Source organism: Dufourea novaeangliae, unplaced genomic scaffold (genome assembly GCF_001272555.1).
Source record: "Dufourea novaeangliae isolate 0120121106 unplaced genomic scaffold, ASM127255v1 scaffold125, whole genome shotgun sequence".
Lineage (NCBI taxonomy): Eukaryota > Metazoa > Arthropoda > Insecta > Hymenoptera > Halictidae > Dufourea > Dufourea novaeangliae.
In genome coordinates this window covers 4,736,727-4,751,349 of record NW_015374020.1, presented here as the reverse complement: position 1 = coordinate 4,751,349, position 14,623 = coordinate 4,736,727, and the positions used below count along the sequence as shown (strand labels likewise).

The following is a 14,623-nucleotide window of genomic DNA, read 5'->3' as shown; positions in this document are numbered from 1 at the left end:
ATATGAAATATTTTTAAAGTGAATATCGTATCAACATTTGGACATTTGACAGACAAACTGTGTCCATTGAATTGTACTTCATTCACGTGTTCCCAAAGGCTACCAAAGAAACGTAAAACGTCAGTTCTGTAAGACCATTACACTCTCGATATCAACTCTGCATGCTACCAACATTATATACCTAACATGCGACTCATATTTTTTCACATATTTTATTTTCAGTTTTTGCCTTAATTAAAATTAAATAAAGGAATTATAGTGTTGGTTATATGTTCAATGGCTTGCATAGCAAATTAACGTATAATATATGTTAGTAAAAAGCACTAAAGCAATCAGCTTATTGTCGTTATTCTTGTCTTGCGAAGAGAATAATATTTCTCTATATTCTGATTTATTTATAAAATGAAATAAACTTAAACTTTTCAAGCAAGAAAAAATAATGTACGAATTTGCAATTGATTGAATCGCATACAACAAATCAGACATTCAATTTTTAGTTTAAGAGTTTCCAACAGGTAGTTCAAATTCGTGAATGTTGTAACTAGAGACTCACGAATTGGCGCGCAGCGTCTTATTCTGCGTGTTTTCGATGTTATATCGTGCAAATGGCGGCTTTCGCTATGTTTTGTTCGATGTTTCTTAAAAATTAACTGTTCGTACCATTTATTGCACATCATAGGCGAAGAAGTAATATTTGTCGATTGATTTTATACTTGTGAGAGCTTCCGTCGACATGGTGAAGCTTCATAAGAAATTTTTCGCTGGTGATAAGGTGTTTGCGAAAGTTCGAGGTTATCCACCGTGGCCAGCCAAAGTAAGTGCAATCGTGTATATTATTTTCTGTAGAATTTAGACAGGCTTTGTAACGATAAATCTCCGCAATGTTAATAATAACTCTCGAGTTTACTTTATAATCGAAGCTGTTATTTTTTATCGGTTTGATACTTCCGAAGCAGTGTGATGTCGGTATTAATATATGTTGAAATTGTGTTTGCACAAAGTAAATAATGTCAACTAATTTCAGTGAATTTCTACGTTGTATAAAGTTTGTCATCATTTTCTTGTAAATTCAGTTGCATTACTCTAAAGAATAATTAATCGATTAGGTACAGTCTTATTTATATTTATAATGTAGATGTACATAAATATAATATTATATAACAATACCTGTAATAGAAAGCTGTGCTGCAATATGCTCTTTGTTGATCTGTTTTTAGGTTGAAAAAGTTATTGATCCTAATTCAAAAAACTCAAAGTATAGTGTTTACTTTTACGGTACAGGAGAAACGTGAGTAATGATTCTTATAGTGCTATTTGCAATAAACAATTAAATTTCAATCCTGTAAATGTGATTAATGGATTAAAATTTTTTTATTTTCTTGCCCCAGTGCTGTATGTAAAGTGGAAGAGTTACATACGTATATTGAGAATAAAGCCAAATTTGCTAAACCTATTAGAAGAAAGTTCTTTCATGAGGGTTTATTACAATTAGAGCAAGAACTTAAAAATGACAGAAGCAAGTCTGGAATTAGTGCTCTCAAAGGTGAAGTATTTGTATACATACATAGATACAACAAAAATATTTGTACACATTTTTTACATAAATAAACAACTTGATGTTAATGAAGATGGAGCAAAGGAAAGTGGTACAGCAATGGATCTACCAACAGTCAGTGCAATTGATAGTGATATGGAATCAGGGTCATTGGTTATTGATGAGGAGGAAAAAAAGAAATCGATGAAAAGGAAAACTATGATGACTGCTACTAACAATCCTGTAATATATTTGTATCTATATACATGTAGTATTTATTATTCAATTATACCTAGATCTAATAAGATTTTGTTAGGAGTTTTAGCTCATCACGGTCAATATTGTATAAGACAACAATTATTGAACCGAGCACTCCAATATAAATTCAGGAACTGCCGACAAACATTTGTAGAGTTTGAATAGTTTGTGCGATTGTTCCTTACAGTTGCAAAAATACTTGAATATACGAGTAATTTACTACTCTTTGTTCTATTATGATAGAAAAATTTGATTAATTTAGGACACACCTGAGGTAAAAAAGAGACGTGGGAAAGCAAAATCTTTATCTGCATCTACAAGCGACACAAAGCAAGATACAGCCATGGATTCCCAAGGTGAGGAATCACCTAAAGAAGTTGTGAGTCGTAGTGGGAGAAAGATTAAACCAAAACGATTTGCTGATTTCTCAAGTTCAGAAGAGACAGATACTGCAGAAAAGAACGGTACATATAAAAGTATTTATTAGGTACAATGTTTTATTAGTAGATTTTTTAATAAGTATTTCGTGAATCATAGAACATGGAAGAGGTCGTACTAAAGTCAAAATTGAAGATTCTAGCGATCAACAATCACCTGGTGTAATGCATAAGAAAAGGGCTACTTTAGAAAGTAAGCACCTAAAAATAACATAAATAATTTAAATTAAGTTACAAGGCTTTAAATATGGTGTACTTCACAGAAAAAAATAATGCAGGTGAAGCGCCCATATTGGAAGGTACCGTAGTGTCTAGCACCACATCCTCCGATGTGCCAGGACGGCTTCTACTGGCATTAACATTTGCCGGTGAATACGTAGGCATTAAGTTAGACGTAGATAAGCCAAAGTCCTTTGAAAGTGAAAAAGCCAGAGCGCAGTGGGAGTGGTCTATTGCTAGAAATGCTATGAAATTGAAAGCACAGCTGGAGAGTGGTGAAATTTTGCCAGAACAAGTAAAAGATTGTTTAGAGTTTAATGTACATGTCCCGGATGAAGAGAAGCGGCTATTGGCGAAAGACGGAGCACTTCATCGAAAAACGAATAAGCTGAGGTAGTAACAAGTAAATTGGAGCATTCAGATTTCAAATCTTTGATCATGGATATCAATTCTAGGTGGCTGCGCATAGAAGCACAACTTTTACAGCTGGATGCTCAAATTAAATCGAACCTTGGATTGGACAGAGCAAATCCAGACAAATGTCTACAGGCAATGGATGATATGTTGTCGCTTCCAATTGACCCCTTAATGTTGAAAAAACATCCACATATTGTGGAAACAGTTAAAAGGGTAAGGAAACATAGAATTCTTAACTATTGTCATTATTATAATTTTAATTGAATTCTGTGTAACTTATAGTTGCGGCGATACATTGGTAACTTAACCGACTGGAAACTAACTGAAGACGAAGAGGTAGAATTTCTTACTTAGCTACATAAATTTATATTAATGAATTTCTTACGCGACCTCTCAAATTGCGTTTGTAGGCTACCTTCAAACAAAAAGCAGAGCAAATTAGACAAAAGGCAGAGCATATATACAACAAATTTAAGGTAATTATGTTTAAGGATATACACGTGTAATGTGTACACTATACAGGGTGTAACAAAAATGTTGGAGGACCCGGAAGTAGGAAACTTGTGAGGTGATTTGAAGTAAGTTTTTCCTTAGCAAAAATGTTATCTAAGGCTTTGTTAACGAGATATTAACAAAAAAAACCCCGACCAATCACAGCGCGAGTCTGCCGGCCGAGTTCCCGCGGTAATGTTGGTTACGCGCTGCGATTGGTAGCGAACGTTACCGCGGGAACTTGGCCGGCAGACTCGCGCTGTGATTGGTCGGGGTTTTTTGTTAATATCTCGTTAACAAAGTCTTAGATAACATTTTTGCTAAGGAAAAACTTATTTCAAATTACATCACAAGTTTCCCATTTCCGGGTTCTCCAACATTTTCGTTATACCCTTGTATGCATGCATAGTGTATCTCAAAGGAAATAATTTCTAAGAGAAATCTCTTTGTACGAAGTGTTCTGCCTTGAATAGATAAGTATATTATATTTTTCGTTTCAATGAACAACATACAGGCTATGTTTACCATACCCGAAGGTCAATCATTTTGGCAATCGTTTTCGGACCAAGTGGTCCATTTCAAAGAGTTAACGAAGGATATGCCTGAAGAAAAAGTATTTTCTTTAATGTCAGACCCTGCTTGTCCAGGTAAATATATTAGCTCGTACTATTGACACGCAGGTTGCCACATTAGTTTTATTGGCATCTTACTGAAAACTCATGTTTCCGCGAATGCAGAAACAAAACTTATAGATTCAGCCATATCAGAGGACTCACCCGCAGACGAGAGTGGTAGTCAACCAGATACAGACGCACCTGTTGAAGCAAAATCAGAAGTGCCTACTAGGAGCGAGACTCTGAAAGATCCAGAGGCCAAGTAAAATAGTGACCTTTTGTATCTGATGAAATGAAAAAAACATGCTTATTTTCTTTTGTACTAATGTAGTACTATATGACTCGAGTGTCTTAAAGCAGGAAAAAAGGAGTTCGCTTTTTCACACTTGGATATTACCTTTGGATAAATTTTGACACTATATTTTATTTAATGGCTTTTCTAGTAAATTTCCTCGTAATTATAACACATCCCTCTTGCAATATCTGTAATTAGGAAGCCGGTGACACTAACGAACAGCTTTCACTTTTTCATGAAAATTGGTTAATCATAATGCACTTAGTATATATAAAATAGATGTCATAATTATTTCCACTATTATATAACACGTTTTCTTTACGATGCAATTCATTTCGAATCTTGGGAAAATATCAAGAAAGAAAAACTACAAAAAAGGAGAAAACGTATTTACAATGACCATATAGATATCTTCGCTGTTTAAAGTCTCGCGAAGCTTATTTACTTAAATAGAACAGACATTAATGTATATATGACAAAATTGAAAATTACAGTAACTGTCTATACTCAATGGTTCGAGGTGTGTGGTGGGAACAAGTGATGACATAATTCATTGGTTTCAAATTAGAGTTGTAATAGTGCATGTTGAAGTCCATGTTCCATTCTTTTAATTGTAAGCGTTTTCATCGCACTTTAAAGGCATAAGTGGAATGGCTATTTACAAAGTAACAAAGCCATACCAAAATATTGTTATATATTGGTTAAGAATCATTCAAAACTTCGAACGTGTTCACTGAGACTGCTATAACTGGCCTGTTCAAAGGAAGAAAATAGTCTTTACTGAATTGCAGTTGAAAAATATCATACAGAAATTGTCATGGAAATACTAGTAACAAACCTAAAATGTGTGAGTATTGTTCTGTCAGTAAAATGAAAACATCATCAAACTAACGTAGTTTATCATTGAAAAGTCATTACATCAGTGTAAATCGTAACCTACACTTTTATAAGAACTGAAAGTTAAAAGTGTTCAACGTTTATGTAGATCAAAACCTTAGTGGCTCAAAGTACAATAATCTTTTGATCTTGTTAATTGTTTTCTCTTTAGGCAGATTGCATTTAAATTAAGTACCATTAATAGTGACAACATAAATGTACTTTTTATAAAGATTTGTCAAAAAAGAATACACTGTAATGGTGATATTGTTAATAAAAATAAAGTAGTGTACTTGTTTCTACTAAATGACAAAATAACCACTTATTCTTGTTGGGTTTTGTTATTATATTACATATTTATTTTCATAGTAATTGGAGAGAGTGCCTTTGAAGTGCATTGAAAACAGAAATATCAAATGAATAATTTCTGTTCATAGTTTTTTCCCCCTATACTTTTTAGTTGATTAACTCTTCAGATAATTACTATAAGATCTATCGCGTATTCATCCAAAAGCTAACGGATAAATGCGTCGTATGTTAAGTAATTGATATCTTGATTACTAAAAGCAAATGTTTATTTCAAATGTCAAAAGTATAAATATTTTGAATAAAAAAGTTACTACAAACTTTATAGTTATGATAGGACTACTCATAAAATTGTTCGTAATGAATGCATTAATTGTAAGTTAGATAAGCACACCCATTACTGAACCTTGAGTGAACCAGTTAGACCTATTTGGACTACCCAGAGGCTCCTCAAGGAAACCAATGTCCTTTTTGGACTACCCAGGCCACGTTGATTATGGTAGCATACTTATATGAATGTCTTTCTCTCATTTTGTATAGTCCTCTGAGTGTGCTCTGAGGATATGCAACGCTATTAGGTGATATGTGGTTAAAACTGTATTGGAGAACGGGGAAGTATTTAATACAAAGTCATTGTTTTTCGGAGCTTTAACAGTCCAACCTTGTATATATTTGTATTTAACACTAAGGAGATAATCATGAGAATTTAGTGTTTCCTACGCGTTTAATTCTGTGAACCGATTGTTGAATATTATTACAAGAAAGAATTTTCATTTTGGTTAGCAACCTTTAAGTTAAGGGACTTAACAGAAGTTGTTTAGACATTGGTGGTCGGAGTGCATTAGGCATGCTTCTTGACTATCGATGTTGTTAGGTAGTTGCTGTAAGATTTAGTGATATACCGTTGTATAACGGTTTAAAATAATATAGAAAGACTAATAGAATGACATTGTCTGTTAGAATCTATTAGGATCTCTCAAAATTGACAGAGTGCATTGAAAGCAGTCAATATTTGCAAATTTGCAACCGTTATATTCCACCATTTTTAGCACCATATGACACAGTAAAGTAGCGTCATCTATTTTAAAAAATGGATATTAACTAGCTGATAGCTTGAGCAATGTGCCGTAGATGGTGCTGCGACCCTGTCTGTTCGCGTATACGTATATTATGAAGGTGTTGAATTGCATCTATTTGCAACGGTCCGTTTTCCGTTAATCACCCCCTGCCTTCAGACGTCCATATAAAAACTATAAAGAATCGTGTTGGCAGTCAAAACTTGACAGTCTCTGTCGAGCTACCGAGGAAAGTTCATGTTAATATTTTGTTGTTACATACAATCAAGTAGTATACATAATATAAAATAATCAACATAAATTACAATCAACTTACTAATAATAATAAAATGCGAGAAAAATATTCCTGTTCAAACACCTGAGAACGAATTATATATTTACAAGATTTTCCAATTTTTTGAAAGTATGTAAATCGAAAATATTGTTTACTTACATATAGATACATAACTTAAAATAGTCCGATTGAGACCGTGTTTGGAATCATGTTTATCAGGATTTTGCCAGTCTGTTATTAGTAATCTCAATAACGCAGAGTAAACGTTATAGAAATGTTATTCTTCGCGCGATGGTTTGATAACTTTGTTGCCGCAGCCGATTAGCGATGAAAGATAAGCGAACCCGGCCAGCGAGCCCGGCTAATGGGGTAGCTAGTAGCTACCAGCTACCTCGCGGCTAAAAAAGGTAACTCTTTCGCGGACTTTACTATACTTTATGGAATATATTGAATATCGAATCTTGCAACAGAATGCAGGATGCAGCCTTAACTGTCGCGGCATCAATAACTGTCGCTGCTTGGTGCATTACTTGACGACCTCGTCATATCGTGGCTCCTACGAATTTCTTTTATTTGTGGCTGATGTCGTGCGAAGTGCAGAAAATAGTTTTGGATTGAAAATAGTTACAATCTAAGATACAAACGTACACATCACGAATAACAGCTTTAAAGTTTGCTTGTCAAAGATATTTGAAAAGAGGATACTGCTGTTTATACATACATGTGTATTGAAGATAGTTTCATCTTTGAAATCGACTCTTCTAATCGCATTCGCAAGAGAAATATACAGCTCCTTCTGTGGTAACACACATATTTGCGCTCGCAAGGATGACGCGAACATTATGTTTGGCCCGATGCATGTCCTGGGTAATGTTGTTGTTCTTCCTCCTGTTCAAAGTGATCGGCCTCGGAACAGTCTCTCTGCGCGTGAACATTTCGAAGAACAAAGGCTCGGGGGACACACTATCTTTCAGGCGAAGCCCATTCGGAATGCCTTATAATTTGGCGCTTTGCTGCTTAGTCGTTGTGTTAGATCACATTTGTCTACCGGCTATATATTATTCGGATTATGTTAACAAAACCATCATTACGATGAGTATAGAAATATTTCAAGGAATATACGGAAGTCTAATGATATTTATCACTTTGGTGTGTTATTGTGTAAATCAATCGCACGTTGTAAGAATCGGCAATTACTTGATTCACGTCGAGGAACAGCTCCATCGATTGCATTCACCGACTCATTTGCATCGTGTTTTTTGGATACTGATCATCGTCTATTTCTGTCAGTTGGTTTTGTTCATCGCTGTTCTGGTTACCGAGCATCTAGCATTTCACGCGAGTCCCTTGGTGTGGCTAATGGATATCGGGCCCTCGAGTTTCGCGAGCTGGATTCTCATTCAATATTTCTCCGTGATATCCTTGATAGACGCGAATTTCACGCGTATTAACAATGCTATACAGAACCTCTGCAGAAGTTCGCACTACGACGTTTATATGAAATCTCTGAGTCAGAGTCGTCGATTGTTCGTCAGCAGTTCGACGATGGAGTTTCTCCTTCAACTTAGAGATATTCACAATCATCTGTGCGACGTTTCCGCCGAAGTTTCACGGTTTTATTCCATGCCAGTTCTAATGAGTATATCCTATATGTTCTTCACGTTGCTCTACAACAGTTATTATCTTTTGGAACCTGTGATCGTTGAAAATACGGTCTTGGATGTCATGTCTATGGTGAACACTATCCTTTGGGTAATTTACATCATTTACCCGCTCTCTTTGCTGACTAACAAGATCACAAGCATTGTGGACAAGGTAGGAGGATCCAGTGAATCTCGGATAAGGTGTGCATCGAACGAGGTAATTTATCGTATTGTTCTTTACAGATCCAAGAAACAGGGATTTTCGTGCAGGCATTGTTAAAATGTGCGATCGATCCAGAAACAAAATCAGAGGTAAACTATATAGCGACGCACGATTGTTCGTAATATATTCATTGGTTAACAGGCCCTTCTTCTTCTAGCTTCGGGAATTCTCGCTTCAGTTGCTTCATCGGAGAATTAAGTTCACCGCGAACGGATGCTTTAATCTGGACAACACGTTGCTGCAATCGGTGAGTAAACCTGATCGATCGAGTTTGTTTATTTCGATATTATCCTTACGATCCTGGAATAAACATTCTGCCCTATTTTCATCTACACTTCTCGTTATCAGATTGTCAGCACGGTAACAACGTATCTGGTTATCCTTATCCAGTTTCAAATGGGATCGTCTTGTCATACGATTTCGAAGTGTAACTGTACGGAATCTTAATTATACGTTCATAATAATTATTATTTCATCGACGGTACCTGGTAAATGGGGTGACCGTGAGCTGGAACACGAATCATTAGAATTCAAGTAAATCAGCAAGGATGAAATTATGGGACAATCAATTAGTGCGGAATACATCGATTGCAGTGCGACTGATTAAATACGATATCTTTTTGCTTGTATCGTGTTCTTTTTCATTTATTCATGTGCACATGTATTCCTGTAAATAACGTTAACCGAAAGCGAGTATAGGACTTGATTATTGTATGTACAATATAATTATGTATAATTGTATATGTCCATTAGTGGCACACGTGAATTGCACAGGACCAGAATATGGCGTGACAAGATAAGACCTAGCCGCACATAATTCTATGGGCTATGCAATAAAAAATTAATCGTTCATCACGGATCGACGTGTTCTGCTTTCGTTACCATTCAAATGTGTCCTTGTAATGACCTTAGTTCGACAGTTTATCAGGGTAGTCACGCTCAAGGTTCCGATGATACCGTCCAGGACACAAAATCGAGATGGGTTTCGCGTTGGTTGGTTGAAACGGATCAGAAATGGAAACTTCTCGATCGTTTAATTATGGAATCCTCGTTCTTACGACGATTAATAATGGACTTTGTGAACCATTATCGTTAGATGGACGTTTTGGAAAATTAATTTTACATGTGCTACGGGATGCTCGAACATCCTGATACCATAAATATTTACCGTTGAAATTTTAAGTACACGAAAGACCTTTAGAAATAATTCCCTGTAATTTGGTCCTCTTGTAGACAATGATAAGTGAAAAGGTCTAACATTTGGTCCACAGCTGGTGTCGTCCACGTGGTATATACCACCGAAACAAAAGGGTCGTAAATTTGTATCCTTCGAGTACGGTCACGAATTCAGCGCGGTCAACTCAAACCTTGACTGGCCAGCTTTATTAGTTGCACGTGTGCCCGTTGCCCCGAAGAAAAAGTTTCCCTCACCATAGCATCCTGGAAAAACCAACGGATTTCTATTCCTTCAGGGCACAACCAATCAGCTCACAGAATTTTTAGTAATCACCTTCACCTTAATTCTAGCCAGAGTTGGGCAGAATTTTATTCGAACAATGCCCGAGACACCAGTCTACTAACAAGAGCGAAGGAGTCACTGCCAACTTGCACTCCCTTCGCCACCTACTATTGGATGTCAGCTACTCACGGTGAATATAATTCGATTTATTTACCTACGTATTTGTTGAAGGAAATTTATCGATTAATTGATTGAGTCGTTGAAATCTGTCAAATTATTGTACCAGAATAGATATAATAACTGGCTATCTTTATCAGTGCAATATCATTCATTGCGTGCTGAATAATTGAATGTATTTGCTAGAATGTAGTGTTTTATATTTAATCTTCCTAGTCCGATATCATGCTGAAGAGGACGGTACTGAATTTGTTTCATTTGTGGTTGATGTCGTGAGTAGTGTAGAATGTAGTTCCAGTTTAAAATACGAATATTACGAATAACAGCTTTAAAGTTCGTTTGTCGAAGAAACTTGAAAATGGTTCGTGTTTGAAATTGACTGCTTTACATAATAGCTTGACAAGAGAAAAATACGGATGCCCTTGTGGTAACACACTTATTTGTGAGAATGACGCGAGAATTATATTCGGCTCGATGCATATATCGAGCAATGCTGTTGTTTTTCCTCCTGTTCAAAGTGATCGGTCTGGCAACAGTCTCCCTGCGGGACAAAATTTCGAACAACAAATGTTCGGGGAAAACACTATCCTTCAGGAGAAGCAGGTTTGGAATGCTTTATAATTTAATGCTTTGCTGTTCAGTTGTTGTTACGAACTACATTACCGTGCCGATTTTAAATGGCCAGGACTACGATAACAAAACCACCATTACCATGAGTATAGAAGTATTTGAGGGAGTATTCGGCAGTCTAGTGGTTTTGATCATATTGGTGTGTTATTGCGGGAATCAGTTGGACTTCGAAAGTATCGGCAATTACTTGATCCACGTCGAGGAACAGTTCCATCGATTGCGATTACCGATCAATTTTCACGGTGTTTTTGGGAGATTGATTATCGTCTACATCGGTCAGTTGACGTTGTTCCTCGCTCTTCTGGTTACCGAGTACCTAGCATTTAACGAGGGCCCTTTGGTGTGGCTATTGGATGTTGGGCCCTCAGCTTTCGCCAGTTGGCTCCTCATTCAATATATCTCGGTGATCAGCCTGTTAGACGCGAATTTCAATTGTCTCAATGATGGTATACAGAACCTCTGCAGAAGTTCGAACAACAGTAATTATATGAGATCGTTGAATCAAACTCGTCGAGTATTCGTCAGCAGTTCGACCATGAAGCCTTTCCTTCAACTTAGGGACATTCACGATAATCTGTGCGACCTTTCCACCGAAGTTTCACGGTTTTATTCCATGCCTGCTCTGATCGCTATTACCTTTCTGTTCTTCACGTTGCTGTATAACACTTACTACCTTCTAGAACCTTTGATCGTTGATAATTCGATTTTGGATCTCATGCCAATGGTGAACACCATCCTTTGGTTAATTTTCCTTCTTTATCCGCTCGTTTTGCTGACCACCAAGATTACAAATATTATGGATAAGGTACTAGAATTCAGTTAATCGTGGGAAGGTGTGAATCGAACGAGGCAACTGATTGTACTTGTCTTTTCAGATCCAAGAAACGGGAGTTTTCGTGCACATATTGTTAAAATGTGCGATCGATCGAGAAACAAAATCGGAGGTACACTATATAGCGAGGTACGATTGTTCGTAATATATGCATTGGTTAACAGGTTCTTCTTCTAGCTTCGGGAATTCTCGCTTCAGTTGCTTCATCGGAATATTAAGTTCACCGCGAACGGATACTTTAGTTTGGACAACACGTTGCTGCAATCGGTGAGCAGACGTGATCGATCGCGAGTTCGCTTGTTACGACACCTTCGGCTCAGAAATGAACATTGTCAGCCCCTTTTCATTTAAACTTCTCGTTGCCAGATTGTCAGCGCGGTAACAACGTATCTGGTGATTCTAATCCAGTTTCAAATGGGATCGTCGTGTTACAAGGTTTCCAAGTGTAACTGCACGGAACCGTAATTTCTGATAATTATCAATCTTATCGACGATATCGTGAAAATCGAAGTGAATCGGCAAGGAAGAAATCAATGGACAATCAATAATTTATAGTAGTTTTCTTTAAATCAGAATTTATCAATGGTTTTTTTTTTCTTAAATAGGAGTAATGTACATCGATTGCATGCATGGCAGCGAATTATACGACTGCGACCGATTAAATATCTTTTTGCTCGCAACGTGTCTTCTCATTTATTCATATGTACATGGATTATTGTTAATAACGTTGAGAGAAAGCGTCTAGAACTTGATTATTCTATGTACAAAGTGTTATAGCGTTCGTTATCGAGCAAGCTTTAATCGTGATGGCATTTAAGGTGGCTCACGCAAATGTTTAATAATTATAAATTTAACTGAAAATTTCACAGAACGTTCTTAGAAAGCTTCAACTTTCGATTGCTACCAAAATATCGGAAGGTGAACGGTAAAATGATTGAAAATGGAACGTTATAAAAGTGTCTTTCTAACACGAGCCTTATGGAACTGTAGTTGATACTGAGAAGTTAATCACTTCTTACTTAATTACAAAAAATTACATTTTCAAAAATGTTAACGGTCAATCAAAACTAAAAATTAAGATCAAAGTATCCATACTTAGGTTTCAATGCGTTTGGTAGTACATATCTTCCACACATGCTCTGCTATGAGCGGCAACCTCGCTTATTTTCCATTATTTGTTCAACAAACTTCCCAAATTTTTCTTAAAAATAAAAAAAAAATTAAATCTTTTTTATAATTAGGAAAAAAAATTTTTGTTTCTCTAGGTTATTTGTAAATTTTTTGTCCATTTTAGTATTTCGAATTAGTTGCAAATATTAATTATCCAAGTTAAATTAGTAAAATTGATGAAAAGCTAGATACGACACCAAACGCGTGAGCTACCTTAACACGATACCCGATACTGTCTCGAGAACGAAGAACTGTAGCGCACGAATGTAATGAGCTTTTTACTTGTCGTAGCAAAACATCTGGAGACACTGCATCGGTGCTCGAAATATCGTTTTCAAAGCTAACAGTTTTGGCCTTCGGCCATTCTTCGTCAGAGTCCCGTCACGAATACACATTGGGCGTGAATCTAGGCTTGCTAAATAGTAAATTTTCTTTTGGTAAAACTGACCGGGTATCGGACTGATTTTTCAAAAATATGCAAATTGAAAATATATTCTTTATCGGAATACCGCTCGATATTCCTTGAACCGCGTATCCAGTTAGTCACAGTCGTCTAGCTAGTCACAACCAATTAAATACTATAGCGGCGATTGTAGCCCGTTAGTGTACGATATTTCGTACATGATGTTGTACACTAAATGCACGATAAGAATTACCCTCCGTCACTACGCATTGACACTAGTAACGTCTTATCGTACAATTGGTGACGCCTGCTTACGTTCGAATGGATATTGTTTCACGCGCGTGATTGCTAATTTTCTGGAAAAAATATTCCCAGCGAATTATTTTACTTGTTTATAAGTAAATACACAGGGTGTCCCAAAATAGTTGTAAGTCCTTGAAAGGGGTGATTTGAAACAACTTTTTCTTTAGCGAAAATGTTCTCTGAGGTTTCATTAACGAGATAATAACGAAGAACCCCGACCAATCAGAGCACGAGTCTGCCAGCTGAGCTTTTCCTTTCGTTGGCTACGCGCTACCGCGGGAGCTCAGCTGGCAGACTCGCGCTCTGATTGGTCGGTGTTTTTCGTTAATATCTCGTTAACAAAGTCTCGGAGAACATTTTCGCTAAGGAAAAAGTTGTTTCAAATCACCCCAGGAATCAACCCTTTCAAGAACTTAGACCTATTTTGGGACACCCAGTATACGAAACATGACATACACATGAGCGATCGCCTCGTTTCTTACTTTCCTACATACACGCGCACATCGATACAGGAGTATTGCATTGAGTATTAAATGGGACAAAATGCATATTGCAAAATGCATACGCTGCTACCCAACGAGTCCATCGCGCGATTCCCGAGTGAATTCGGAAAGCCTCGGGTGTTTGTTTCGACGCTGAATAACTCGCTAACTTGTCTGAAAAATATCGTATCAAATTGTCTGTTAATCTCCTTGTCCTCGATTGTATTACACGGAGTAGAAATCGGTGGAAGCAACGGAATAACAATTTCTTCGTCGCCGAACGACTAGCAGTGGTACGGCACGATCATCGCGACCGTTGCGGTCAGTTATCTGAAAGACTGTACTCGCGATAACAGTCTCATTGTTCGTTTGCTGCCTCGAATAGAAAGTACTATATCGTCGTTCAAGGGGACGGGTGTTTACTGCGTGCTGATTCCAGTCGTGCCCGGGGATTTCGATAAAAAATTTCGTGAAAAAACTTCGTCTCGCGGCACATTTATTTC

The 14,623-nt window shown here is 36.8% G+C and overlaps 2 protein-coding genes across 2 annotated transcripts; both read left to right on the top strand.

Moving 5' to 3' along the window:
* The first annotated feature begins 602 nt into the window (after positions 1 to 602).
* LOC107189029 (PC4 and SFRS1-interacting protein) lies at positions 603 to 4,716 on the top strand. Its single transcript, XM_015577460.1, has 12 exons — positions 603 to 814; positions 1,218 to 1,288; positions 1,389 to 1,543; positions 1,629 to 1,777; positions 2,055 to 2,256; positions 2,330 to 2,422; positions 2,493 to 2,841; positions 2,904 to 3,078; positions 3,148 to 3,201; positions 3,276 to 3,341; positions 3,872 to 4,004; positions 4,095 to 4,716. The coding sequence occupies exons 1-12, from the start codon at positions 734 to 736 to the stop codon at positions 4,235 to 4,237; spliced, it is 1,671 nt and encodes a 556-aa protein (XP_015432946.1). The 5' UTR covers positions 603 to 733; the 3' UTR covers positions 4,238 to 4,716.
* Positions 4,717 to 10,790: 6,074 nt separating this feature from the next.
* On the top strand, positions 10,791 to 12,227 carry LOC107188958 (putative gustatory receptor 28b). The gene is made up of 4 exons (XM_015577361.1): positions 10,791 to 11,735; positions 11,806 to 11,874; positions 11,940 to 12,029; positions 12,129 to 12,227. Exons 1-4 carry the CDS (start codon positions 10,791 to 10,793, stop codon positions 12,225 to 12,227), a joined length of 1,203 nt encoding a protein of 400 aa, XP_015432847.1.
* Positions 12,228 to 14,623: the final 2,396 nt, after the last annotated feature.

Coding starts and splice junctions, on each gene's coding strand:
- LOC107189029 (XM_015577460.1), top strand. CDS start 734: ATGGTGAAGCTTCATAAGAAATTTTTCGCTGGTGATAAGGTGTTTGCG. Junction 815..1,217: donor ATCCACCGTGGCCAGCCAAA/GTAAGTGCAATC, acceptor ATCTGTTTTTAG/GTTGAAAAAGTTATTGATCC. Junction 2,842..2,903: donor CGAAAAACGAATAAGCTGAG/GTAGTAACAAGT, acceptor TATCAATTCTAG/GTGGCTGCGCATAGAAGCAC.
- LOC107188958 (XM_015577361.1), top strand. CDS start 10,791: ATGCTGTTGTTTTTCCTCCTGTTCAAAGTGATCGGTCTGGCAACAGTC. Junction 11,736..11,805: donor TTACAAATATTATGGATAAG/GTACTAGAATTC, acceptor TTGTCTTTTCAG/ATCCAAGAAACGGGAGTTTT. Junction 11,875..11,939: donor ATCGAGAAACAAAATCGGAG/GTACACTATATA, acceptor TTCTTCTTCTAG/CTTCGGGAATTCTCGCTTCA.